Source organism: Pristiophorus japonicus, chromosome 5 (assembly GCF_044704955.1).
Source record: "Pristiophorus japonicus isolate sPriJap1 chromosome 5, sPriJap1.hap1, whole genome shotgun sequence".
Taxonomy (NCBI): domain Eukaryota; kingdom Metazoa; phylum Chordata; class Chondrichthyes; family Pristiophoridae; genus Pristiophorus; species Pristiophorus japonicus.
The window spans coordinates 108,719,421-108,745,958 of record NC_091981.1 but is presented as its reverse complement, the minus strand read 5'-3'; the positions used below and the strand labels follow the sequence as shown (position 1 = coordinate 108,745,958).

The 26,538-nt window shown below is 43.1% G+C and overlaps 1 protein-coding gene across 6 annotated transcripts in view; it reads left to right on the top strand.

Moving 5' to 3' along the window:
* colq (collagen-like tail subunit (single strand of homotrimer) of asymmetric acetylcholinesterase) overlaps positions 1–22,619 on the top strand; it is a 247,710-nt gene extending 225,091 nt beyond the window's left edge. For all 6 annotated transcript variants that reach the window (XM_070880848.1, XM_070880844.1, XM_070880849.1 and 3 more), the window contains 6 exons: positions 10,964–11,051; positions 12,729–12,868; positions 13,397–13,516; positions 17,716–17,839; positions 20,444–20,546; positions 21,113–22,619. In XM_070880848.1, the coding sequence (XP_070736949.1) occupies positions 10,964–11,051; positions 12,729–12,868; positions 13,397–13,516; positions 17,716–17,839; positions 20,444–20,546; positions 21,113–21,182 (645 nt within the window). In that variant the 3' untranslated portion in view covers positions 21,183–22,619. The remainder of the gene's footprint in view (positions 1–10,963; positions 11,052–12,728; positions 12,869–13,396; positions 13,517–17,715; positions 17,840–20,443; positions 20,547–21,112) is intronic.
* The last annotated feature ends 3,919 nt before the right edge of the window (positions 22,620–26,538 follow it).

The following is a 26,538-nucleotide window of genomic DNA, read 5'->3' as shown; positions in this document are numbered from 1 at the left end:
CACTTTCCTGCCCGATCTTCATGTCCCTTGATTCCCCTAGAGTCCAAAAATCTATCAATCTCACTCTTGAATATATTCAACGATGCAGCATCCACAGCAGTTTGTAGCAGATAATTCAAAAGAATCACAACCTGCTGAGTGAAGAAATTCCTCCTCTTCTCAATCTTAAATTGCTTACCTTTCATCCTGAGACTGCCCCCAGTTCGAGACTCTCCAGCCAGGGGAAACTACCTCTCAGCATGCACCTTGTCAATCCCTCTCAAAATCATGCAAGTTTCAATGAGATCACCTCTCATTCTTCTAAACTCCAGAAAGTATAGGCCCAGTCTACTCAGTCTGTCCTCTAGGGGACAACCCTCTCATCCCAGGAATCAATCTAGTGAACCTTCATTGCACCATTTGTAAGGCAAGTATATCCTTCCTCAGATAAGAAGACCAAAACTGTGTACCGTACTCCAGGAGGGGTCTCACTAAAGCCCTGTACAATAGCAGCAAGACCTCCTTCCTCTTGTACTCCAACCACCTTGCAATAAAGGCCTTCCTAATTTCGTGCTGTACCTGAATGCTATCTCTCTGTTTCCAGAACGAGGACATCTAAATCTCTCTGAACACCAACATTTAATAGTTTCTCACCATTTAAAAAATATTCTGTTTTCTATTCTTCCTCCCAAAGTGAATAACCTCACATTTCCCCACATTATACTCCACCTGCCACCTAAGGCTGTCTATATCCCTTTGTGTCCCCCTCACAGCTTTCCCACCTGGCTTTGTATCATCAGCAAACTTGGATATATTACACTTGGTCCTTTCATCTAAGTCATTAATATAGACTGTAAATTGCTGAGGCCACAGCACTGATCCTTGCAGCACCCCACTAGTTACAGCCTGAAAATGGCCCGTTTATCCATACTCTCTGTTTTCTATCTGTCAACCAATCCTCTATCTATGCTAATATATTACGACAACCCCATGAACTCTTATCTTGTGTAACAACCTTTTATGTGGCACCTTATCGAATGCCTTTTGGAAATTTAAGGGGGGAAAAAATTCAATACCTCAGCTCCCGTTAGCACCAGCAGATGGCTCTAATGGGGCACAGATGCAGTAGTACCGGGGCGTGGCGAATCCAGTGTCGCACAACAGATCCGACCCCCTCGTTGCGCTGCAGCTACGAAGTATCGCCAGGGACTTCAATGCCAGGCAGATTGTGACATCAGTGAGCATGCAATCCTCACTGGCCGCCTGATCTGGAAAATTCATTGTCGCCATTTACCTTAGTGCCTCGACCAGAGAGCGACAGGGAGAGCTGGTGTGCAGCTCCAGGAAGCCGGCTCCACTGACGTTATTTAAAGGCATCAGCATTAATCACTCCCGGCTTCATAGAGCGGTTCCTATGAGCAATTTCAAGCTTCTTTTGTATCAGCAGCCTTCTGGCAATGACAAAGTAGCTAAATTTATACTACAAAGTGGCTACATTTATTGTTCACAGATTCAAACTATTATACTTGGCAACAATAATGGCGGCTGTACTGGCATGCCACCTTGCCCTCTCGGATCTATGGCGGAGGGAGCATAGGCAGCAAGAAATACGGGAACTTGTGCGCAGAGGGATGAGGAGGCACATCAGGAGGCCTTACCCTGAGGGTATTTCGACAGCACTTCTCCTATCTTCAATTAAGCGACAAGCATTGTATTAGATGACTCCGCATCACCAAGGTGGTGGTCACAGAACTCTACCACCTCCTGCAACCGGACTTCCAGCCTCACACCAGGATGATTTAAACCCCAGATCCTTTTTGCTTACCACATCCCCATCATAACTTCCCTGTCCATGCCATATCACCGTATCCTCCTGGGTGCAAAGATGAAATGAGAGAGACCGCAAAATAATCCAAACTCCATTAATAAATGTATGCAACAACATATCATACATATCACATTCATTCTAATAACTAATGACCCTAGTGCCTGCCACAGTTGAATAGCTGACATTGTTTGCAAGGTGTGAGATGTGGGTGTGAGTGTTGGTAGGTAGAGATTGGTGGGCTGGGGATGTGGTGCTATGGGCAGCGTGTGAAGACTGTGGTACTGATCGTGGTATGTAGCATTTGTTGAAGCCTTCAATCACCCTGACCACCTGATTGAGGTGGATCTGCCATGAGTACACCTGCTTCAGTCCTCTGGGTCCTTCTCCTTGTTGTGCTTCTCTTTGCTGAGGCAGCTGCACAGCCAGCAGTGCTGAGACTGAGGTGCTGCAGTATCAATGAACCTCCTTTAAGTACTGGGAAAAGCCTGAGGCAACATAGAAAATAGGTGCAGGAGTAGGCCATTCGGCCTTTCAAGCCTGCACCACCATTCAATAAGATCATGGCTGATCATTCCCTCAGTACCCCTTTCCTGCTTTCTCTCCATACCCCTTGATCCCTTTAGCCGTAAGGGCCACATCTAACTCCCTCTTGAATATATCCAATGAACTGGCATCAGCAACTCTCTGCGGTCGGGAATTCCACAGGTTAACAACTCTTTGAGTGAAGAAGTTTCTCCTCATTTCAGTGTTAAATGGCCTACCTCTCATCCTGACTGTGTCCCCTGGTTCTGGACTTCCCCATCATCGGGAACATTCTTCCCACATCTAACCTGTCCAGTCCCATCAGAATTTTATGTTTCTGTGAGATCCCCTCTCATCCTTCTAAACTCCAGTGAATACAGGCCCAGTTGATCCAGTCTCTCCTCATATGTCAGTTCCGCCATCCCGGGAATCGGTCTGGTGAACCTTCACTGCACTGCCTCAATAGCAAGAACGTCCTTCCTCAGATTAGGATACCAAAACTGAACACAATATTCTAGGTGAGGCCTCACCAAGGCCCTGTACAACTGCAGTAAGACCTCCCTGCTCTTATACTCAAATCCTCTAGCTATGAAGGCCAACATACCATTTGCCTTCTTCACCGCTTGCTGAACCTGCATGCCAACTTTCAAGGACTGATGAACCATGACACCCAGGTCTTGTTGCACCTCCCCCTTTCCTAATCTGCTACCATTCAGATAATATTCTGCCTTTGTGTTTTTGCCCCCAAAAGTGGATAACCTCACATTTATCCACATTATACTGCATCTGCCATCCATTTGCCCACTCACCTAACCTATCCAAGTCACTCTGCAGCCTTTTAGCGTCCTCCTCACGGCTCATACCGCCACCCAATTTAGTGTCATTTGCAAACTTGGAGATATTACACTCAATTCCTTTATCTAAATCATTAATGTATATTGTAAAGAATTGGGGTCCCAGCACTGAGCCCTGTGGCACTCCACTAGTCACTGCCTGCCATTCTGAAAAGGACCCGTTTACCCCGATTCTCTGCTTCCTGTCTGCCAAACAGTTCCCTATCCACGTCAGTACATTACCCCCAATACCATGTGCTTTGATTTTGCACACCAATCTCTTGTGTGGGACCTTGTCAAAAGCCTTTTGAAAGTCCAAATACACCACGTCCACTGGTTCTCCCTTGTCCACTCTACTAGTTACATCCTCAAAAAATTCCAGAAAATTTGTCAAGCATGAGTTCCCTTTCATAAATCCAGGCTGACTTGGACCGATCCTGTCACTGCTTTCCAAATGCGCTGCTATTTCATCTTTAATAATTGATTCCAACATTTTCCTCACTACTGATGTCAGGCTAATTGGTCTAGAATTATCCGTTTTCTCTCTCCCTCCTTTTATAAACAGTGGTGTTACATTAGTTACCCTCCAGTCCATAGGAACTGATACAGAGTCGATAGACTGTTGGAAAATGATCACCAATGCATCCACTATTTCCAGGGCCACTTCCTTACGTACTCTGGGATGCAGACTATCAGGCCCCGGGGATTTATCGGCCTTCAATCCCATCAATTTCTCTAACACAATTTCCCGCTTTGTAAGGATATCCATCAGTTCCTCCTTCTCACTAGACCCTCGGTCCCCTAATATTTCCCGAAGGTTATTTGTGTCTTCCTTCATGAAAACAGAACCAAAGTATTTCTTTAACTGGTCTGCCATTTCTTTGTTCCCCATTATAAATTCACTTGACTCTGACTGCAAGGGACCTACGTTTGTTTTCACTAATCTTTTTCTCTTCACATATCTATAGAAGCTTTTGCAGTCAGTTTTTATGTTCCCTGCAAGCTTACACTCATACTCTATTTTCCTCCTCTTAATTAAACCCTTTGTCCTCCTCTGCTGTATTATAAAATTCTCCCAGTCCTCAGGTTTGCTGCTTTTTCTGGCCAATTTATATGCCTCTTCCTTGGATTTAACACTATCCTTAATTTCCCTCGTTAGCCACGGTTGAGCCACCTTCCCTGTTTTATTTTTACTCCAGACAGGGTTGCTTCCCTGTTTTATTTTTACTCCAGACAGGGTTGTACAATTGTTGAAGTTCATCCATGTGATCTTTAAATGTTTGCCATTGCCTATCCACCGTCAACCCTTTAAGTATCATTTGCCAGTCTATTCCAGCCAATTCACGTCTCATACCATCGAAGTTACCTTTCCCCAAGTTCAGGACCCTAGTCTCTGAATTAACTGTGTCACTCTCCATCTTAATAAAGAATTCTACCATATTATGGTCACTCTTCCCGAGGGGGCCTCGCACAACAAGATTGTTAATTAGTCCCTTCTCATTACACATCACCCAGTCTAGGATGGCCAGCCCTCTAGTTGGTTCCTCGACATATTGGTCTAGAAAACCATCCCTAATACACTCCAGGAAATCCTCCTCCACCGCATTGCTACCAGTTTGGTTAGCCCAGTCAATATGTAGATTAAAGTCGCCCATGATAAGTGCTGTACCTTTATTGCACGCATCCCTAATTAATAATGTTTGGTGGTCTGTACACAATTCCTGCTAGCGTTTTCTGCCCTTTGGTATTCTGTAGCTCCACCTATACAGATTTCACATCATCCAAGCTAATGTCCTTTCTTACTATTGCATTAATTTCCTCTTTAACCAGCAACGCCACCGCCCCCCCATTTTCCTTTCTGTCTATCCTTCCTAAATGTTGAATACCCCAGATGTTGAATTCCCAGCCTTGATCACCCTGGAGCCATGTCTCCATGATGCCAATTACATCATATCCGTTAACTGCTATCTGCGCAGTTAATTCATCCACCTTATTCCGAATACATCTCGCATTGAGGCACAGAGCCTTCAGGCTTGTCTTTTTAACACCCTTTGCCCCTTTAGGATTTTGTTGTAATGTGGCCCTTTTTGCTTTTTGCCTTGGGTTTCTCTGCCCTCCACTTATACTTTTTTTCTTTCTATCTTTTGCTTCTGCCCCCATTCTACTTCCCTCTGTCTCCCTGCATAGGTTCCCATCCTGCTGCCATATTAGTTTAACCCCTCCCCAACAGCACTAGCAAACACTTCCCCTCGGACATTGGTTCCGGTCCTGCCCAGGTGCAGACCGTCCGGCTTGTACTGGTCCCATCTCCCCGAGAACCGGTTCCAATGTCCCAGGAATTTGAATCCCTCCCTTCTGCACCACTCCTCAAGCCACGTATTCATCTGAGCTATCCTGCGATTCCTACTCTGACTTGCATGTGGCACTGGTAGCAATCCTGAGATTACTACTTTTGAGAACCTACTTTTTAATTTAGCTCCTAGCTCCCTAAATTCGTCTTGTAGGACCTCATCCCGTTTTTTACCTATATCGTTGCACCATGACAACTGGCTGTTCACCCTCCCTCTTCAAAATGTCCTGCACCTGCTCCGAGACATCCTTAATCCTTGCATCAGGGAGGCAACATACCATCCTGGAGTCTCGGTTGCGGCCACCGAAATGTCTATCTATTCCCCTTACAATAGAATCCCCTATCACTATAGCTCTCCCACTCTTTTTCCTGCCCTCCTGTGCAGCAGAGCCACCCACGGTGCCATGGACCTGGCTGCTGCTGCCCTCTCCTGATGAGTTATCCCCCTCAACAGTACCCAAAGCGGTGTATCTGTTTTGCAGGGGGATGACCGCAGGGGACTCCTGCACTACCTTCCTTCCACTGCTCTTCCTGTTGGTCACCCATCCCCTATCTGGCTGTGTATCCTTTACCTGCGGTAAGACCAACTCACTAAACGTGCTATTTACATCATCCTCACCATCGCGGATGCTCCAGAGTAAATCCACCTGCAGCTCCAGTGCTACAATGCGGTCTGTCAGGAGCTGCAGGTGGATGCACTTCCCACACATGTAGTCGTCAGGGACACTGGAAGCGTCCCTGACTTCCCACATATTATAGGAGGAGCATAACACATGTCCGAGCTCTCCTGCCATGATGAAATCCCTAGATTAACTTAGTTTGGCAACAACAATGCTAACCGGTTACTTACTGATAATGAAAAAAAGAAAAACTACTCGCCAATCACCAGCCAATCACTTACCCCCTTGGCTGTGACATCACTTTTTGATTTCTTTCTACTTCTTTTTTGCCTTCTCTCCCTGCTGCAGCTGCACGACTGGCCATTATAGGCCTCACGAACTCCCCGAACTCCCGCCTCTCCAACTGCTGCCGCCTCTCGACTACTGCTGCCCTTTATAGGCCCCTCACACTCCCTGAACTCCCGCCTCTCTGACTGCCGCCGCCTCTCGACTGCCGCTGGGCCTTTATAGGCCTCACGAACTTCCTGAACTCCCGCCTCCCGCAATGATGAGTTGCAATTAGACTGCATCCACCCGATATTGGTCCACCCAATGTGTAATGCCAATGAGCTAGGCCTTTAAGACTTGAATTAGCACTTCAATCATTTCTTTGAGCAGTGGGAATGAATTTTGCATGTAGACTATAGCATTAGTGCCTGGCGCTAATTCTCAAACATTTCTAATGATACCAACCATTCCTGGGCTATAATTTGTAGCCCCAAATATACTACATCCACTGGTTCCCCTTTAGCTACCATGCTAGTTACATCCTCAAAAAACTCTAATAAATTTGTTAAACGTGATTTTCCTTTCATAAAACCATTTTGATTCTGCCTAATCATAACGGCCCAGAAATTGCAGTCGGAGGCTTCCCGTGGGCGGATGCCTCTGTCTGCAATCATTTCTATGAAAGTACCTGGTAGTCCAGGAGGTTTGCCGACTTGCGGTCCTGGGGCTCTACGTGAAGGCCAGCGTAGGTGCACACGTATCCCAGGATCGTACGGGTTTCATACGGATCTCTGGGATTGCATGTGCCGGCCCAACCTATCAGAGTAGGGGGATCCCCATCCATACTTACGTGAGTTCCAAATGTATGGAACTGCCATAAGTACGAATGGGAACACCCCCAAAAACACAAACACTGAAAATAACATTTTAAAAACACATTACGTATTTCTAATGTAATTAAAAATTTATACAAAAATGTATTGTTTTGAAATTTCTTTTAATATAACAGGGCTAAAAATAAACTTACCTTAATGAACAGGGTTTTTAATATATAAATGAGTGATAACATTTTTCTATTTTTTAAAACTGACACTGCCTGCTTTTCCTAGAGTAAGAATTTGAAGGACATTCGCTGGGCAGGAGTTGGGCAAATAGCCCAACTCTCTGCTTGCCGAGGTACTTTTCCATTATATGCGTGCGATTTTTGACAGATCACAAGTACTGGGTTTATGCACAAGTGCTTCGTATACCTAAACCCAGAACTTGGAGGGACCCCCATGGACGTGCACGCACTTCGTATGTGCCCATGGGGAGCGCGATTTCTGGCCCATTATGATTTTCTAAGTGCCCTGTTACCACTTCCTTAATAATATATTCCAATTTTCCTGACAACTTATGTCAGGCTAACTGGCCTGTAGTTCCATTTTCTTTCTCCCTCCTTTCTTAATATGGTAATACATCAGAATTTCCAGGAAATACAGGTTCTGTGAATAATAGTATATTGGCTATTAGCTGATTGTTGCAAACTGATCCAAATCCAGATCTCATTGGATAAATACTTTTTCTTGGAGGTGCACCCTGTTTGAACGTCAGTTGAATGACCATATCCATGAACATTTTTTGGGCTGTGGCCATTAGTCAATGCCATTTAGATTCATCTCCCAATGTGCTAAAAAAAGTAATGAAAAGTAAATTCCTTGATAATATAAGGAGACTACCATATCATATTAGTCTTGTCGAAGTCCAGTCTATTTCCTGTCAGAGTCTTCGTATTTTAGTTGACTTCTTAATATAGGGGCACTGTAAGTGCATGCTTTGCTAAAAGTTTTCATTAATTCAGGAGAAAGGAACTTCCCATTTATCTTTTAAACCCCAAACAAATAACCATCCAATCGAGACAGCTTCTGGACTTGGCATTCCTTTGCAGCAAGTCCTCTTAGATTCTTGTCATGGTTTAACTTTATAATTCCTGTTCAAAAAAGGTTACTAAATTTTTATTTCTGCAGCTTATTTATAACACCAGCAATTTTTTGACATATTTGTAGACTTAAATAACTTGTTGGTATGATTTACTTTCCAACTGTCTGGAGCCAGAGTTTAGTCCTGTTAAGGTTTGTTGTGTCATGTCCTGCCTGACCTGTTTCCTGGGTACTGTATTATATTTCTTGTTTCTTCCCGCTAGACATAAACCAAAACAAATTGAGGCAGGGCGACAGAAAAGGATGTTTTAAGCGTTATATTATATATATTCTAAAGGGATGTTAACTGAGATTTTTTTTTCAATGTCCTTAATTTAAATCAAAAATCATGGCACACAAACAGGCCAAATTGAAGGTGAGAGTGGCTTTTTGAAGACAAGGCCATTTTGAATGTTTTGAACAGTTAAAATGGATTACAAATGGAGAACCTTTTTCTTTCTTTACTAATTTTAGCAAAAAGGTTAGAAGCGATTTAACATCAGTAGAAAATACCAAAGGACTATTCATCTATACAGTGCTGACTGAGAATTCTTACCCTATCCAGAAATGGAATTAACAGGCATCAATTGAAGACTGAATTAAAAGCCAATTCCTTGATTGTTGAGATCGACAATAAAGAAGTTCTGCCTCATTTTGCGTCAAATTGAAAATAGGAATATTTAATTTCCGGTCAGAGCTGGTGTTAGTGAGTTTAATAAAGTTTAAAAATATCACTGCAGCAGTGCAAAAAGTGAAAAGTACAGTCAGGCTTACTGTCCCAGAGCAATGGTGTGGCAGCTAGTAGTGGGTGCACAACAGTGGAATAGTAAATGGGAAGGATGGATTGGAGGACATAGGAAGCACACAGCTCGGAGCAGGTCATATACCAGGCAATAGATCACTCACAACTGTTAGCTTGACATGGTGATGGAGCAATGTGTGAGGAGTTTTCGGGTCAACAGGAGGTTGTGAATAATAATTATTGTTGACCTCAACAATCAAGGAATTGGCTTTTAATTCAGTCTTCAATTGATGCCTGTTAATTCCATTTCTGGATGGGGTAAGAATTCTCAGTCAGCACTAAGTATAGATGAATAGTCCTTTGGTATTTTCCACTGATGTTAAACCGCTTCTAACCTTTTTGATAAAATTAGTAAAGAAGGAAAAAGGTTCTCCACCCTGATCCATGAAAACCTGTTGAGATAGTTAGCAATGCACTATCAGTGGCAGTAAAGGTCACCATTACCATTAATTAACTAGTCAGCTACTTTATTTGCCTTTTGGAGAGCTGGATATTTTCTTTTCTAGCCAATGAAAGAATACCAGGGGACAGTGTAAAGTAAAAGTGAATTCAATTGAAGTATTTCAGTTCTTGTGCTGCATGTGTTTAAGATGTTTTACTGATGGATTGTCCCATGTGTGTTATGAACTTCAGCTTTTTGAACCTCAGTGTGTCAGCTGTGGCTCATTGGATAGTACTCTCGCCGCTGAGTCAGAAGGTTGTGGGTTCAAGTCCCACTCCAGGGACCTGAACACAAAAAAAATCCCAGTTGACACTGCAGTGCTGAGGGAGTGCTATTTCGAAGAAAAGCAGGAGAGTTATTTCTGGTGTCCTGGCCAATATTTATCCCTCAATCAACATAACAAAAAAACAGATTATCTGGTCGTTATCAAATTCCTGTTTGTGGGAGCTTGCTTGTGTGCAAATAGGCTGCTACGTTGCCCACATTTCAACAGTGACTACACTCCAAAAGTAATTAATTGTCTGTAAAGCGCTTTGAGACATCCAATGGTCATGAAAGGTGCTATATAAATACAAGTCTTTCTTGTTATTTGTAGATGTATCCAATAAATTCATACTTCCTTTGTGAGATTTGTAGGTGGCTTTTTAGCCAACTGTTGAGCTGCAGAGAATATAAAAGTCTGACTATCTGTATGTGGGGCTAACTCCAATATCTGGCCAAGATGTCTTTGCAGGAATCGCTTGTAGACCCAAGAACTTTCATCCCTTTATATAATGCAATGAGATGACATAGAAATGCAATTAATATGAGAGCCAATCTCCTGTTTAGGTACTTTTCCACATATGTCAATGGTGGATTTGATGTCCTAACAATGCTTAATGATCTGTGTGAACTGGACATCCCTGATCTATGTGGACTGGACATCCCCGATTATCTTCCTTATGACTATGTTTGTGACGATTCCTCAAACTAGTTGAAACCAGCCATAGCTATATTTTGCATTTGGACCCCAAAGCCTTCACATTAGCTGTGGGAACGTTGTACAAGTTCCAAGCATGGTTAGAGAATTGGAGCAATAGGATTATAACCTTATTTCCAACTCTCAATCGCATTTAGTGAGCCTCCACACCAACAGTGGAGTCTTGCAAAATCATCCCTATATTATCTGCCGTATTCTGATGGTAATTGAGCAAAAAGAAAAAATAACAGCCATTGAATTTCACATTTAATAGAAATGTAATGTTAACTTTTATTTCAAGAAGATTTATAATATATATTTGAAATCTACTTACTTTATCAAATGTGTTTATCTTCTAAAAAGTCTGTTGCGTTTGCATTAACTTATATTTCTTGATCCATAAGGGACTAAAAGGGGAAATTGGTCCAGTTGGAATTATGGGGCCTTCAGGTCCACCAGGACCATCTGGTCTTCCTGGGATGTCTGCATCAGGTGAGAAACTCATTCCAGGGACTGTTTGTTAATGTATGGGACAAAGCACAATTTTTTTAAGGTATAAGAAGATATTGGCCCAGATTTTCCTGTCAAAATTACAGTGAGGCTAATGGCGCTTGGCGTTATTTATGCGCAAATGCTACAGCAACTTCAGGTGAGGGGCAGATGTGCGGTTAAACTGTCTGCTTCACCATTGAAATACATTGAATGGCATGAAGCAACGTTCCCGCTAAGGTGGGCGGCTGTGCAACGGTCTGGAGGTCTCGCGCAGGCTACTCACTAGCTTTACAATTGAAATAACCATGCATACTTGAAAAATTGAATGGGCCCAGCCAGTTAAGAACATAAGAACATAAGAAATTTGGCCTCTCGAGCCTGCTCCACCATTCAGTAGGATCGTGGCTGATCTGATCTTGGACTCAGCTCCACTTTCCTGCCCGCTCCCCATACCCTTCACTCCCTTATCGTTAAAGGGCTCACACACCCAAAAAAAATTACAGGGAACATTGGCAGGAAGTTGCTGGATTTGTGCAGTAGATACAAACTAAACTTGCCACAGAAAGTGAAGTTTTGTCCACTTCAGTCTAAGTACACTTTTCATGACGTGGTGAGTATTAATGACTGCCAAACAACCTCTCAGGGACTGAAAATGAACAATTTCCAGTGTAGTCTCATTCCTTCAGGTTTTAATTGTTGTTGGAACTTTAAAAAAATTCAAATTTAAATTTTTTTTTTACTTTTCCTTTCTGTCTCTTTCCTCTCCCTCTTAGTTCAATCTTTCTTTCCCTCTCTTTATTTCACTTTCTGTACCTGATTTGACATTGAATTCACCCACTCTAATTTACATTTCCCTCTCAGTCCTTGCACTGTTAATTTCACAATCTTGCAATCTGATTGGTTAAGGAGGTACATAGTTGAATGCCCTGTTCACTCAGGTCCCAGATGTCCTGTTTCCCTCACTGTCCTGTTATCAGCTCGCACTTTCAACAACTTGCCACGCTAAAGAGTTTAATAAACATAAACATGGAAAGGTAAGTCTCACTGACAGCAGTCAGCACTAGATTACCTCCAACGGCAAAGTCTGGCTCATTATTGTTGCCTATGTTAGTGGACAAGTTTGTTTGTAAGACTTTCCTCCACTATTTTGGTGGAAGCCTAGCAGACAAAACAATGTTAAACATTCACCCTCTCATATTGCAACATAAATTTCCAGACTATTGTGTTGATTTTCACAATGTTGGCAACTATGAACATGAATGCTTTTTAGCCTGATATCAATGGTGTTTCTCAATTGATTGAGTTACAGTACAGTCTAGGTAGAAGGTAACCATTTATTCACATCTGGTACCGTTCAACTAGCATTGCCCCAGTGTTCACCAGGTATGAGCATAAATATGACTTTCAAATGCAAAATGACTCAGAACTGTATTAATGTCCTTTTTGAATGCTGTCTGATATACCATGCTAATCTCCTCTGTCCCTCCCATGTGCAATACCTTTTCCATACTGCTAGCAAAGAATATTTAAAGGAGACCAACTTTACTGCCATTTTGCAATTAGTAATGCACTAATGTGTAATAAGAAGGATGGAACTAAGGCCAAGCAGTTTAATTAAAAGGTTATACCTCTGATTGGCCATTATTAAATATTAACCTACTTGTTTTCATTTAAAAGGCCGCTTAATGGTTGGACCAAAGGGTGAAAGAGGACTCCCAGGGCCAGTAGGAAGATGTTACTGTAATCTCCCTCAGACCGTAAGCAACCCATCTTATAGTGAACTCCCATCTTTGATCAACTCTCCACAAGTGCCAGTAGTAAGTACACATTTTAGGTGGAGACCCTGTTTTATACTACAAAAATAATTGACTTATTGCACCTCGATCCAAGCCTTCAATTCCAATACTACATTTAACTTAGTTAGTTTTGTGTGTGTATGTGTGTGTTTAAATGTGTTTGTGTGACTTTTATGTATGCCATTGGATGTGGAGGAAGGGGTAAAGTTAAGGTGTCCCTCTCAGTGGAATTCGAAACAGAAAACAAAGCTGGAAAAGTAGCTAGTTTTATTCATTATAGACCTAGAATAGTTTTTACAAAGGAACGTTATATCTGGCTATGTCAATTAGTATATTGGAACAAATCATGCACGTGCACAAATGTTACATGGCCAATATATTAAATTGGAGCATGCTCATAAAAACACTGCAGTCAGAAAGGCCAAGTTGTCAGTGTAGTTCTTAAGTTCTCTTACTACTTTAGTTAATAATATTGCATCCATCTTGAAAATATTGTAACATCAAAATAATATTTAATAAAATCGGAAAATTTCCTTTTTTACTTTTTAGATATTTGTTGTAGATAGCGAAGAAGAGCTGGAAAAACTGAACACTGAAAATGCACTAGCCTTCCGAAAAGATCAGAGGTCATTGTACTTCAAAGACACAGTGGGATGGCTGCCAATTCAGGTAGTGAGCTTTGAACTGTTGTGCACTCCCTTCAACTTTAATCTTGGAATTTAAAGGGTGCGAATAACAAATGTAACTGATGAATTGGAAAGTGTTTCTCCTCCCACTCTTACTTGTTAAGGTTTTTATTCACATGTTTCTGTGTCACAATGATGTAATGTGAACTGCACCAGTTAAAGATAGATCTCCACTTCCCTCCCTCCTATGCTGGAAATGCAAGCTAGTTTTCTAGTCATAGCAGTACGCCACCTGCTGGATTCTGTAAATCTTAGGATGAAAAATTGAGTTTAAGCTGCCAGTACTATAAGGGCATTTCAATATTTATAGAAAAAATGTTTTTGTATCCGTCCCTGGAGTCCCTGCATTTCCCCATTGAGTCTGTGTCCTTTCAATTCCCACCATTCTCTTATGGGTGGAGAGAATGGGATGGAGGCAGATGCAACATGTTCATTTGTCAGACCACTTCCCTCCTCCATCGCAATGAGACAATCTGCTGTCACAAGTCGTGCGATTTATTAGCCAGGCCGAGAAATATTACAGTCAGATCAATGCTGGCTGGCCTTGGCTTCACGATTTGTAAATGCAAGGAGAGGCAAGGGTTCGATCTGCCACTCTCTAAAAATATCACATTAAAAAAACAGAGAGGAATGCAAATTAAAATGTCACATTTTTAACCTCAACTGTAAATAAGAGAGTTGGAATCGCTTTTTACAGATTGTACTGCCTACAACCACCGAGTATGAAGCTTGCATACATTTATGATAGACATTCAGTCCCTCACGTTGACCATGCAAATGAATCCCTAATTGCAGCTGACATTCTAACCTGGGGATCATTAGCATACTGACCGTGGGCTACCAGCAGAAGTCCTACCAGAAAGAGGGCAGAACTTTGGCACGGCAGCATCAAAAATCAAGCTGCCTCCATATTTTTTCTTTCTCCATAAAGCTCTTCCTCTTTGGTGTGTGCAAGGCCATGCTCTGAGTGGCGACCGGGAAATGATTTTCTTCTCCTCCCAAACATCCTCTACATTCAGCTTTGAAATAATGTAAATGGCAGATAATATGGCAATGGCCATGTTTTCTGCATTAGTATGCTGTTTATATAAACCCCCACCCCATCCATATATCACGGGACCAATCCCCAGGAAATGGAGTGCGTCCCTGAGCAACTTAAAAAATTAGTAAGCGGGTGGGGTGTGTGGAGAGGCAGAAAGCTAGATCTTATTGTTTTAAGGTTTTTGTTATTTTTTTTGTTTGCCTCAGAGAACTTCACATTTGACAATGCCATGACTTGGTTCTTGCGAGCCCTAATAGTCATTGAGGAGAATTAATCTTCTTCAACTGCCAGCCTGACTTACGAGGGCTGATAAGTGGTTGAATTGTTTGGCTCTCAGCCAGAAAGTCCCTGGGCTGACTTTCCTTCAAACTCAGTTAGGAGAGTTCTGGAATTTTTCCACTGGGAAACCGAATTGCAGTACAAGTTGAAACAATCCCTCGGACTCAAAAGAAGGAAGAGCATGAGAGCAGTGTTCCTTTTAAGTTTACTCCTTTTGAATGATCTGTCAACAGTTGCACAAAGAGACTGCACATACTCCCAGGTGGCGCAGCGAAGGTTTAAAATTGCAGGTAGACTTTTATAATCAGGCTATTTAATTTGAAACCACATTAAAAAAAATTGTGATGTGATAAAAGGAGCAGCTTGAAATTGTAGGGTCAATTTTACAAAGTTGCATTCAGATTGGTCCTTGAGCCACCAGGAGTGTATATAGGGAATTTGGGCAGGGAGGTCAGTGGACCTTGCAGGATTTCCCATCCATATTGGGAAAAGGAAAATAAATAATGGAACATCCCGCTGATCTCTTTGCCCAAATTTTCAATCTGTTTTATGGATGTATGAAACTCTGCAGCAAGAGTATGAATTCGTATACCCCTCCCCTTGTGCTTTTTCTTTTAAATGCTGCACCTAAATGTTTGGGATGCCATTGGCTAGAGGTTCAAATCCTTCTCCATACCGTTTGTTGATCTGAAATATATCCGCCTCCACTGGGGAAGTGCTAATTAGAGGTTGTAGCATCTTTCAATAGTCAGGAGGGAAAAGAAAAGGAGTAAGTCATGCCTGGGCAAACACTGATGTTTCCTGAATCTGAGTAACAGAAGAAATTGCTGGCAGTCCAGAAACATCTCCCACTGACCTTCTGGGCTTCAGGCATCAAGTCAAGTGGAAAAAGACATTTTCCCTCAAAGAAATGTTCATTCCAACCTTCATTAAGACCTGTAAGTGAAGTGATGGGGCAGGGATCATGGTTCGAGTCTTTAGAAAAAAAACTCATTCACCCTTCATTCTCCAGCTTTCTTTGGGAGCATAATCTGGAAAGAGGCTGCAGACAGCCCATCTGAAAAGAAGCAAGTTAAATCTAGAGAGGAATAATAGTGGAGTTTGCGTAAGCCATTGCAAGGTTATATGCAATTGTTGAGAATTGACCAATTTTCTGACCAGCTGTTTGATTCTAGCATTTACTTCAATTGAAGGATGCATCAGCGAAGAACACTTTTTTGGTATCTATTCACTAAGAAGAGAGGGATTTCTTGCCATAGTTGAGATTTCCTGAACCAGATAAACAAATTACTATAAATTTTCAACAAAAAAGTTTCTATTTTCTATGCTTTTTAATTATATCCAGACTCAACTATTCCAATGCTCTCCAGGCTAGCCTCCCATCTTACACCCTCCAAACACTTGAGCTCATCCAAAACTCTGCTGCTCATATCCTAACTCGCATCAAGTCCCGTTCACCCATCATCCCTGTGCTTTCTGACTTCCATTGGCTCCTGGTCTGCCTCAATTTTGACATTCTTATCCTTGTGTTCAAATCCCTCCATGACCTTTATCTCTCCCTATCTCTGTAACCTTCTCCAGCCGTATAAACCTCTGCCAAGTCTGCCCTCTTGAGCACCCTCCACTACATTCGCCCCACCATTGGCAGCCATGCTTTCAGCCGTCTAGGCCCGTAGCTCGGGAATACCCTTCCCAAACCTCATTGCCTCTCCCCCATTCACTCCTTCTTCTTTAAGACGCTGCTTAAAACTGACCTTTCTGACCAAGCGTTTGGTCATCAGTCCTAATTTCTCCTTCTTTGGCTTGGTGTCAATTTTTATTTAGCTTTAGGTATAAAAGGAGTAGCTATGACCATTTTACTGACTTGCTGCTAGCAGTAATATGGGCAATGTTAATCCCACTCCATGGGCTCAATTTTCCCTAAAGCTGTTTTTTGTCGTACTTGAAGAGTTATGCCCATTTTTTTAGGGCCCAAGTACTCCAAAAGAAAATCATCCAAGTTTCCCCATTTGAATTCTTAATTTTGGCGCCGCCTAGCCTGTCGTTTAGTAATGGGGGTGAAGCCCAAGATCTGCACCAAAAAGATCGGGTTACCATGGTAACCAGGGATATAATGCGGGCTGAGGCTGGAAAGTGAAACATACAGCCAGCTCAAAGCAACCTGCACAAGCATATTACACATTGCAGCAGTTTACCTCCATTAAATTATTAAAATGTAATGACAAAAGTTTATCCCCCGCTCCCTCACCCATCCCCCCACGCCCTCACCACCGGTCCTCGCTCCTATCCTAGGCCGAAGGGCCTCCCGGTCCCCGCTCCTATCTCTGGCCAAACGGCCTTCTCCCTCCTGGTCCCCGCTCCTAACTATGCCCGAAAGGTTTCTCCCCCTGCCACCCACCCCCTCTCTCCCACTCTCTCTCACCTCTCTGCTGCTACTATCCCTGGAATTGCATTTGCTGTGCTGATTTACTTACCTAAGCGATTTTCTTAACTCACCAGAAGGTTTTTCCACAGAGGCCACATACGCCGTCCTAAGAAGAATTAGAGTAAATCGGAACTGGCCAAACTTGCTTAAATGGCCAGAATTGGCGCAGGTGGCAGGTTATGCCCCCTATGACACAAAAAAAACTAACCTAAAAAAATCGTAACTAACTGAGTTACGCAGGCGCACATTGATTGGGAAAACTTGTATTTTTTAAACTTAGGCCAAAAAAAGTGGCGCGTGCCACAAATGGTGCAAATCACTGGGGAAAATTGAGCCCCATATTCCTGGAATCAGGAAAACCATTTAGGAAAAATACCAACAGTGAGGCTGTTACGGTACATAATAATTCTGCCTTGTGTATTTTACTTTCCTATAGATCTCCCCTATCCAGCTGGTGGTTTCTCCACACCCAGCAGGATTCTGTGGAGATGGAATAGTTCAGGAGGAAAATGGAGAAGAATGTGATGACGGAAACAAGATTGTCACTGATAACTGTATAAGTAAGTTAGCTAACTTTGTATTTTAAAAAAAGTTCATTCTTAAATCTTTCATTGGAAATGTGCACCTGCATATTACCTTTTTTTATTTGTGGACAACTGAGCTCAGTTTAGTTTTAAGAAAAATCAAACTCGATACGGCTGATTTTCCTGAAACCACCCTTCACTGGACAATAGCAACAAACCTGAGGTGGGCTAATCCTTTCCAATCTTACTTGTCTGGATTTCCTGTCCCAGTCCATTTAAATGGCCTCGGAACAGCCTTTTTGCAGGCCCATCCCCTATCAAGGCTTGGCACAAGATGTAGGGGCAGGAAAGTCAGCTGAAGCTGCAAGTGTAGCCATAGGATCAGGACCATCAGCAGTCAGAAGGTCCCAATTTCATCCTGAAGAGGGAGTGAGGGGGTCCTAAAAGTTAAAGAAGAGGCCTATCTGTAATTTTCAGCCTGCCCTCATGTCCTCTGCTGTTGAATCAGGGCTAGTGGGGGTTTGGAGCAACTCACAGCACCACCTTCTTTGGATGCCTCTGCACTTTGACATCTAGAAAATAGTACACTGCGGAAATAAGGTAGGAGTCTAGGAATACCGCCTTCTGCTTTCAGAATTGCCCTGTTTGGCCTGTACATTTTCCAGGCTCTGCCCCCTTGTCAGTGAAACCTTGGAAATTCGAAGGCAACATTGGAGGGGTGAAGACTTCATAGAAACATAGAAACATAGAAAATAGGTGCAGGAGTAGGCCATTTGGCCCTTCGAGCCTGCACGGCCATTCAATGAGTTCATGGCTGAACATGAAACTTCAGTACCCCATTCCTGCTTTCTCGCCATACCCCTTGATCCCCCTAGTAGTAAGGACTACATCTAACTCCTTTTTGAATATATTTAGTGAATTGGCCTCAACAACTTCCTGTGGTAGAGAATTCCACAGGTTCACCACTCTCTGGGTGAAGAAGTTTCTCCTCATCTCGGTCCTAAATGGCTTACCCCTTATCCTTAGACTGTGACCCCTGGTTCTGGACTTCCCCAACATTGGGAACATTCTTCCTGCATCTAACCTGTCTAAACCCGTCAGAATTTTAAACGTTTCTATGAGATCCCCTCTCATTCTTCTGAACTCCAGTGAATACAAGCCCAGTTGATCCAGTCTTTCTTGATATGTCAGTCCCGGCATCCCGGGAATCAGTCTGGTGAACCTTCGCTGCACTCCCTCAATAGCAAGAATGTCCTTCCTCCAAGTTAGGAGACCAAAACTGTACACAATACTCCAGGTGTGGCCTCACCAAGGCCCTGTACAACTGTAGTGACACCTCCCTGCCCCTGTACTCAAATCCTCTCGCTATGAAGGCCAACATGCCATTTGCTTTCTTAACCGCCTGCTGTACCTGCATGCCAACCTTCAATGACTGATGTACCATGACACCCAGGTCTCGTTGCACCTCCCCTTTTCCTAATCTGTCACCATTCAGATAATAGTCTGTCTCTCTATTTTTACCACCAAAGTGGATAACCTCACATTTATCGTGATGAGGTCTCTGAAACATTTTCCTGATCTTTTCTCCCAGAGAATTGAGTGTTTTCCAGGAGGAAGTGTTAGAAAAATAGGCCCTGACACATTCAAATCAAACATTTGAATCAAACCTAGCTACGGTTACACTTGGCCTAGTGACTCCATAACAACGAGCATTGTGGGCAGAGAGGCATTAGCAGTCAGAGGAATAACACACCCTGAAGGGCATTGAGATAAGCAACCAAAGCACATCCAGTCTGATGGTCATGGTCATGCCAGAGGACTGCAGTAGTCAGTAAAATCATTCCTTGCTCTTATGGATTAAAACAGGTAGTTCTGTTAAAAGTCACCCCAAATTGGCAAAAATAAACTAAAATGTCATTCATGCCTCAAATCGATACCTCTAAAATCGTGAAGCCCAACCATAACGCAACAATTGAGGGCAAAAAGTAATATTCCCCAGCCTTCGATAATTATTTGCTACCACTCAAGATGCTGGACACCATCCATGACAAAATAGCCCACATGATCTGCACCCCATCCACCAACTTAAACATTCATCCCTCCACCACCAGCGCACCTGGCTGCAATGTGTACCATTTATAAGATGCACTGCAGCAACTCACCAAGGCTTCTTCAACAGCACCTAGCAAATTACAACCTCTACCACCTAGAAGAACAAGGGCAGCGGGCACATGGGAACACCATCTCCTCCAAGTCGCACACCATCCTGATTTGGAAATGTATCTCTGTTCTTTCATCGCCGCTGAAGTCTGGAACTCCCTATCTAACAGCACTGTGGGAGTACCTTCACCACACGGACTACAGCGGTTCAAGACGACGGCTAACCACCACCTTCTCAAAGGCAATTCAAAGATGCCCTTTTACTTCTGGATACTGTGAATGAATGAATAAATAAATATTTTAAATATGCATATTTTGTCCAGATTACACCTACTAATCAATATATTAGTGATTTTAATGAATGAAAAAGAAGGACCTTTAAATACAAATCATTAGAAATGTTTTTGGTATCCTTCAGTGATGCTGATCTGTTTCATAAACTTCTGATAATACAGTTGCTGTGTTGCTGCATTGTTGCAGATTGTAAGCAAGCCTACTGTGGGGACGGATATCTATGGAAGGGACTTGAAGAATGTGATGGCAAAGATTTTGGTTACCAAACCTGTAAATCCTATCTTCCTGGGTAAGTTTACGTAAAGATCACCTGTCAATTTCTGACATAGACTAACTTCCTGAAACGAGTGTTCAGTGGAGCACCTCTGTGAACTCTGATTAAGGAGAGTGGGTGCTTAGCAATTTTAAAAAAATACTTCAGAAGTATTTTTTTAAATAAATCCCTACCAATCTACTCTTCCTTTGAGAACCTGTGATACTGACCATCTTCCATCAGAAGACCCACAACCAGGCCTCTGGCAATAGAACTCTGTAAACGTCCAATAGAAGGACTACAAGAGTAGTCTAGGTGAATGAACGGCCCATCAGTTCACCACTTCTCTAATGAAGGGTCACAGGCAAAAGATAAGCCTATCTTCACCTTTCGTGTACTGACTGATCACTTGTGCATTTCCAGCACTTTCTGTTAATTCACATCTCTTACATTTATGGATTTTCTTTTTATCTTTCCCAGTTTTGTTTGCCCATTTGCTTCTGGATACCAGCTGTGTACTGTATTATCTAACTGAGTATTTTTTACTTTCCAAAACAGTATAAAAAGATTCTGGTTCCCTCTTTGTGTCCTGTTTGCTTTAGGTCTTATGGAGAACTGAAATGCACTTCATATTGTTACATTGACTCCACGAGCTGTCGGTATTTCACATGAATCTAAGAGATGGCTGCTGGGCTACGTCTCACTGTAACACATTCATCTGGTACTATCACAGAACCAACAGGATTGGGCTGCACACACTCAACCTGCATTCAATATAACCATAACCAGCAGCTGGAAGGATCTTAGATCGCCGGGACTTATTTCAAGTGATTATCTGGATGAGAATTCGGACCATTGCATTTTGTCTTAAAATAAAATCAGCACCAACAATAAAGCTACGAAAAGGATGATGTTTGCTTTCCACTGAGATCTTTAAAGTATACACATACATAGATATATTTTTTGGATGGTCATGTCTGAAGACTGCTCATCCTTGTTGATTGGCAATTCTCAGGCAGAAATAATAAATGATGTGATGTTGTTCCGCAAGAGACTGGAGTCAGTACTGCCATACCTCGACTGTGCACTGTTACAGACTATTGTAGTTTTATACCTAGGCTTACTCAAGGACAAGAATGACTGGATCTTTGGTGCTGTGTTGATACAGTAAAAACATGAGAATATTAAGAATTCAGTTGCCGAAATGTGAAGCACTATTTATTGCATTTGCATGAATATTATGCACAATGACCTCAGTTACAAAAGCCACTCTTCCATGCCTTCATTGCTGTAGACTCAATAAGATCAGCTACTACCCTACAGGCTGTCACATTCTTAAGAGAGCGTCACAATCCTGTCTAATATTTGAATGCTTCTCCTCACTCACAACAAATACTAGAATTAATAATACAATTAATACTAGAAATCTACCAAATAAACCAAATGGATGACAGCTCACGGCTGAGTGTGCACTGTGACATAAGATACATAGAAGCGATTGGAAATTTGGGTGAATATAGGTAGTGGCAGATGTAGGGGAGGACACATGGCTTCTTTCTGCTTCCCTGGGAACTTTTAATGCTGAATATAAATAAATAAAGTGGACGTTCACCTGAATGTGTAATTTCTTTATCAAAATGTCCCATGCCAGACTACCGACACCATCCATGTTGCATTTATATTCTCACACTCTTTGACGGGTGGGTATATGAGCAGTGGGATAAATTAGAGTATTGGCTGCAGGTACAGGAAGAATGATGCACAAACATCCCCTTCCTTCCTTCACTAGCATTTTCATTGTTTCCTATGGTAAAGAATGTTGAAGAATCTGCTTTACATTTAGAATGTTACATGTTACTCTGAGCTGGATCTGACCCACTGTGGCAGTACATACATGAGATGAATAGATAAAATGCATGAGCTGTGTACGTCACAAGCAATAAGCTGACACTAGTCAGATAACAGTCTGCCACTGGAAATGTATATAGTAAGATGGACATTGTAGTTAAAGTATGATTGTTCTTTTTCTAGCCTTCTCAGAAAATTTTATTGCATTACATGTACCTTTGCATGTCCATGTTACTGGAATTTATAATCAGTAAAAATAAAAAGAGCTCAATTAAGTTGATGCTTTGTGTGTTCGTCATTCAACAGTTACATGAGTACATGAAAGAATTCTTATAAAGATTACAATGCTAAAGAGAACTTATCAAGCTCTGAATCAGTGCTGCATACCCCAAATGGGAGGCCGGAAACTGGCCTGAAATTGGGCCTCAGGCCTCATTGACATTATTTGAGTGAGTTGCCATTGTCTGCCGGATCTCCACAGGCAGCTCGTCCCTATGACGGAGATGAATTTCTGTCCGCCTGCCTTGCTAGCAGCGACCCAAAGGTAAGTCCTGGGAGGAGACGTGGAACAGCAACCCGGCATCTGCTCCACTGATTGGCAGCCATTTCGGAGCGACAGCTTTAAACAGGCATTCAGCCTCTTATTTATATATGTAAGGCAGCTAATGCCTGCTTTAGGCAGCTGATTGCAAAGAAAATTGGGCAAGATGTAAAATGAACTGCTGATTCACCATCACCCAATTTTCGCACGGCAATAACATTTTAAGTTTCCCGCATTATTCTTGCACAGTAAGTGAGAGGCTGGCTGCTTAGGGACAAGTGTTATTACCTACACATTTGGCTCAGAACTCCTCTTAGGAACCCATGCTCAGCTGGTGAACTACACCACATTGTTTGTGTTTAACATGATTAAAAGGAGTTGATAGGTTAGATAGAAACTATTTCCTGTGGTGGGAGAGTCTAGAACAAGGGGACATAACATTAAAATTAGAATTAGATCGTTCAGGGGTGACATCAGGAAACACTTCATCAAACAAAGGGATGTGAAAATCTGGAACTCTCATCTGTAGAGGCTAGGTCAAATAAAAATGTCAAAACTCAGTTTGATGGATTTTTGTTAGGCAAGTGTATTAAGGGCTATGGAACCAAGACATGTAAATGGAGTTAAGATACTGATCAGCCATGATCTAATTGAATGGCAGAAAACGCTCCAGGGGCTGAATGTTCCTTTGTTCCGACAATCAGATTATTGGGTGAACCAGAATGAACCCTCATCAAGCAGATCATTGGAGTTCTCAAGCAATGATTCTGCTGCCTGGACAGGTAATGTGGGTTCCTGCAATTTACAAAAAATATCCTGTATGATAGTGGTTTGCGGTATGCTGCATAATTTTGCTCTGCTATGGAGACAATACATGGAGCCATCAATGAACAATCCCTGCTCACTCTGTATCATGTCCAACATCTCTGCCAGTCCTTCTACCATCAAAGAAGCTGACTAAAGTCTAGTACCAGCATGGGACCTCCAAGCAGTGGCTTAGGCGTGGACCATCCCCTCCCTCCCACACTTTGGATGACTTCCATTACTACATTGCTTAGAAAAGGCCTTTCATGTAAAAAATAAGCAAATCACTAAAAATTTCAGAATACATTTTTTAGCGACTGAAATATGACAAACATCTGTCAGTTAGAAATTGATGTTTCACTCTTTTACAGAGGCAAAGTCCTCAATTATTTTAGAGAAGTCCCATTTGCGACAAACATCATACTCAATGGATATCTCAGTCAGACCAGTCAGACTTCTTATGGCTTTGTTGAATGCAAATAGTTCTTGATTAACCTCGAACATGAAAAGCTTCTCTCTCCTGATGCCACAGTTACAGGCACAGTCAAAAGGAGAGGGAATGCAAAGCTAAGGTTTGGTTAGAAATCCAACAAGCTTTCCTTGTAAGTATAGTTGAGCATCTCGAGCAGTGAATTGGACATCCCCTCTGGTACAGTCATAATAAAGGATGAAACTGAGTACTGTGTACAATGAGCAAGTGTGACCTTAGTTCCTTTAATAAAACTCCAGAGTGCAGGTACCTCGTGGGTGGCCTGCTTATATACCGTGCTCCCAAGGGATGCTGGGATCCCTTGGGACACCGACAGGTGGGCCCTCTGGTGGTCAGGTGTCATGCAGGTCACAAGGGGTTAAATACATAACATCACTCCCTCGTGAAGTCAACAGTACACTTATTTACAAGGTGAGATGATCTGGGGCTTTGCGCTCCCTTGTCGATCGTCTCGGTACAAATGCGGGTGTAGGTGAGTTGGTCAGTTCTTCACTGGGCTGCTGGGCTGCCGGCCTTGCCGGGCTGCTGGGGGTGGTGAGTTCTGCTTCGTGGTCAACCATGATGTCAGTTGCCACTTGTGTCAGTGTTGGAGGGTCAAAGTTGGTGGTGTCTTCTTCGGGTTGTTCGTAGCTGTTGGTGAACCGCAATTTGATTTGGTCCAAATGTTTTCTGTACGTTTGTCCATTGGCCAATTTGACCTGAAACACCCTACTCCCCTCTTTGGCTGTGACCGTGCCAGCGAGTCATAATTAAGCACAAACACAGGATCATTGATCTCAATATTGTGTGACAAATTTGCGCAGTCATGGTACACACTTTGTTGATGCCACTTGCCCTCCACGTGATCATGGAGATTAGGGTGGACAAGCGAGAGCCTTATTTTTAGCGCCCTTTTCATGAGCAGCTCAGCTGGGGGAATCCCGGTGAGTGAGTGGGGTCTGGTGCGGTAGCTGAGCAGGACTCGGGATAGTCAGGTCTGCAGGGAGCTTTCCGACACACGTTTCAAGCTTTGCTTGATGGTCTGAACTGCCCGTTCTGCCTAGCCGTTGGATACGGGCTTGAATGGGGCAGATGTGACATGTTTGATCCTATTGCTGGTCATGAATTCCTTGAATTCAGCACTGGTGAAGCACGGCCCATTGTCGCTGACTAGGACATCAGGTAAGCCGTGCGTGGCAAATATGGCTCGTAGGCTTTCAATAGTGGCCATGGACGTGCTTACAGACATTATTGCACATTCAATCCATGATGAGTAAGCGTCCACGACAACCAAAAACACTTTGCCTAAGAATGGGCCCGCATAGTCCACGTGGATCCTCGACCACGGTTTGGAGGGCCACGACCACAAACTTAGCGGTGCCTCTCTCGGTGCATTGCTCAGCTGAGAGCAAGTGTTGCACTGGCGCATGCATGGCTCTAAATCTGAGTCGATGCCGGGCCACCACACATGGGATCTGGCTATGGCTTTCATCATTACAATGCCTGGGTGGGTGCTGTGCAGTTCACATATGAACGTATCTCTGCCTTTCTTGAGCAAGACCATGCGATTGCCCCACAATAGGCAGTCCGCCTGCAGGGACAACTTGTCTTTGCGTCTGTGGAACCGCTTAATCGCCTCCTGCATCTCCGCTGGGACACCGGACCAGCTCCCATGGAGGACACAGTTTTTTTAACAAGGACATCACGCAGCATGTCTTCCAGCGGGCCATAACAGGGGACTTCTCGTTCTCGAATGCCTCCATAACCATGAGCAAGTCCGCTGGCTGTGCCATTTCCACCCCGGTGGTGGGCAATGGCAGCCGACAGAGCATCTGCGCAGTTCTCTGTGCCCGTTACATAGTTGTATGCGGACAGCATGAGGGCCCATCTTTGGATGCGGTCAGAGGCATTGGTGTTAATCCCTTTGCTCTCAGAGAACAGCGATATGAGCGGCTTGTGGTCAGTTTCAAGCTCGAACTTGAGGCCAAATAAGTACTGGTGCATTTTTTTCACCACGTAAACACATGCCAGAGCCTCTTTTTCAATCATGCCGTAGACCCTTTCGGCCTTGGACAAACTCCTGGATGGATAAGCGACCGGTTGCAAAATCCCCGATTCGTTAGCCTGTTGTAACACACACCCGACCCCGTATGACGTCGCATCGCAAGCTAGTACTAATCCTTTACAAGGGTTATACAGGACAAGCAGTTTGTTTGAACACAACAGATTTCTGGCTTTCTTAAAGGCAGCCTCTTGTGCATTCCCCCGTACTCAGTCGTCTCCCTTGCGTAGTAGCGCATGTAGGGGTTCAAGCAGGTTGCTTAACACACGTAGGAAATTACCGAAATAGTTAAGGAGTCCCAGGA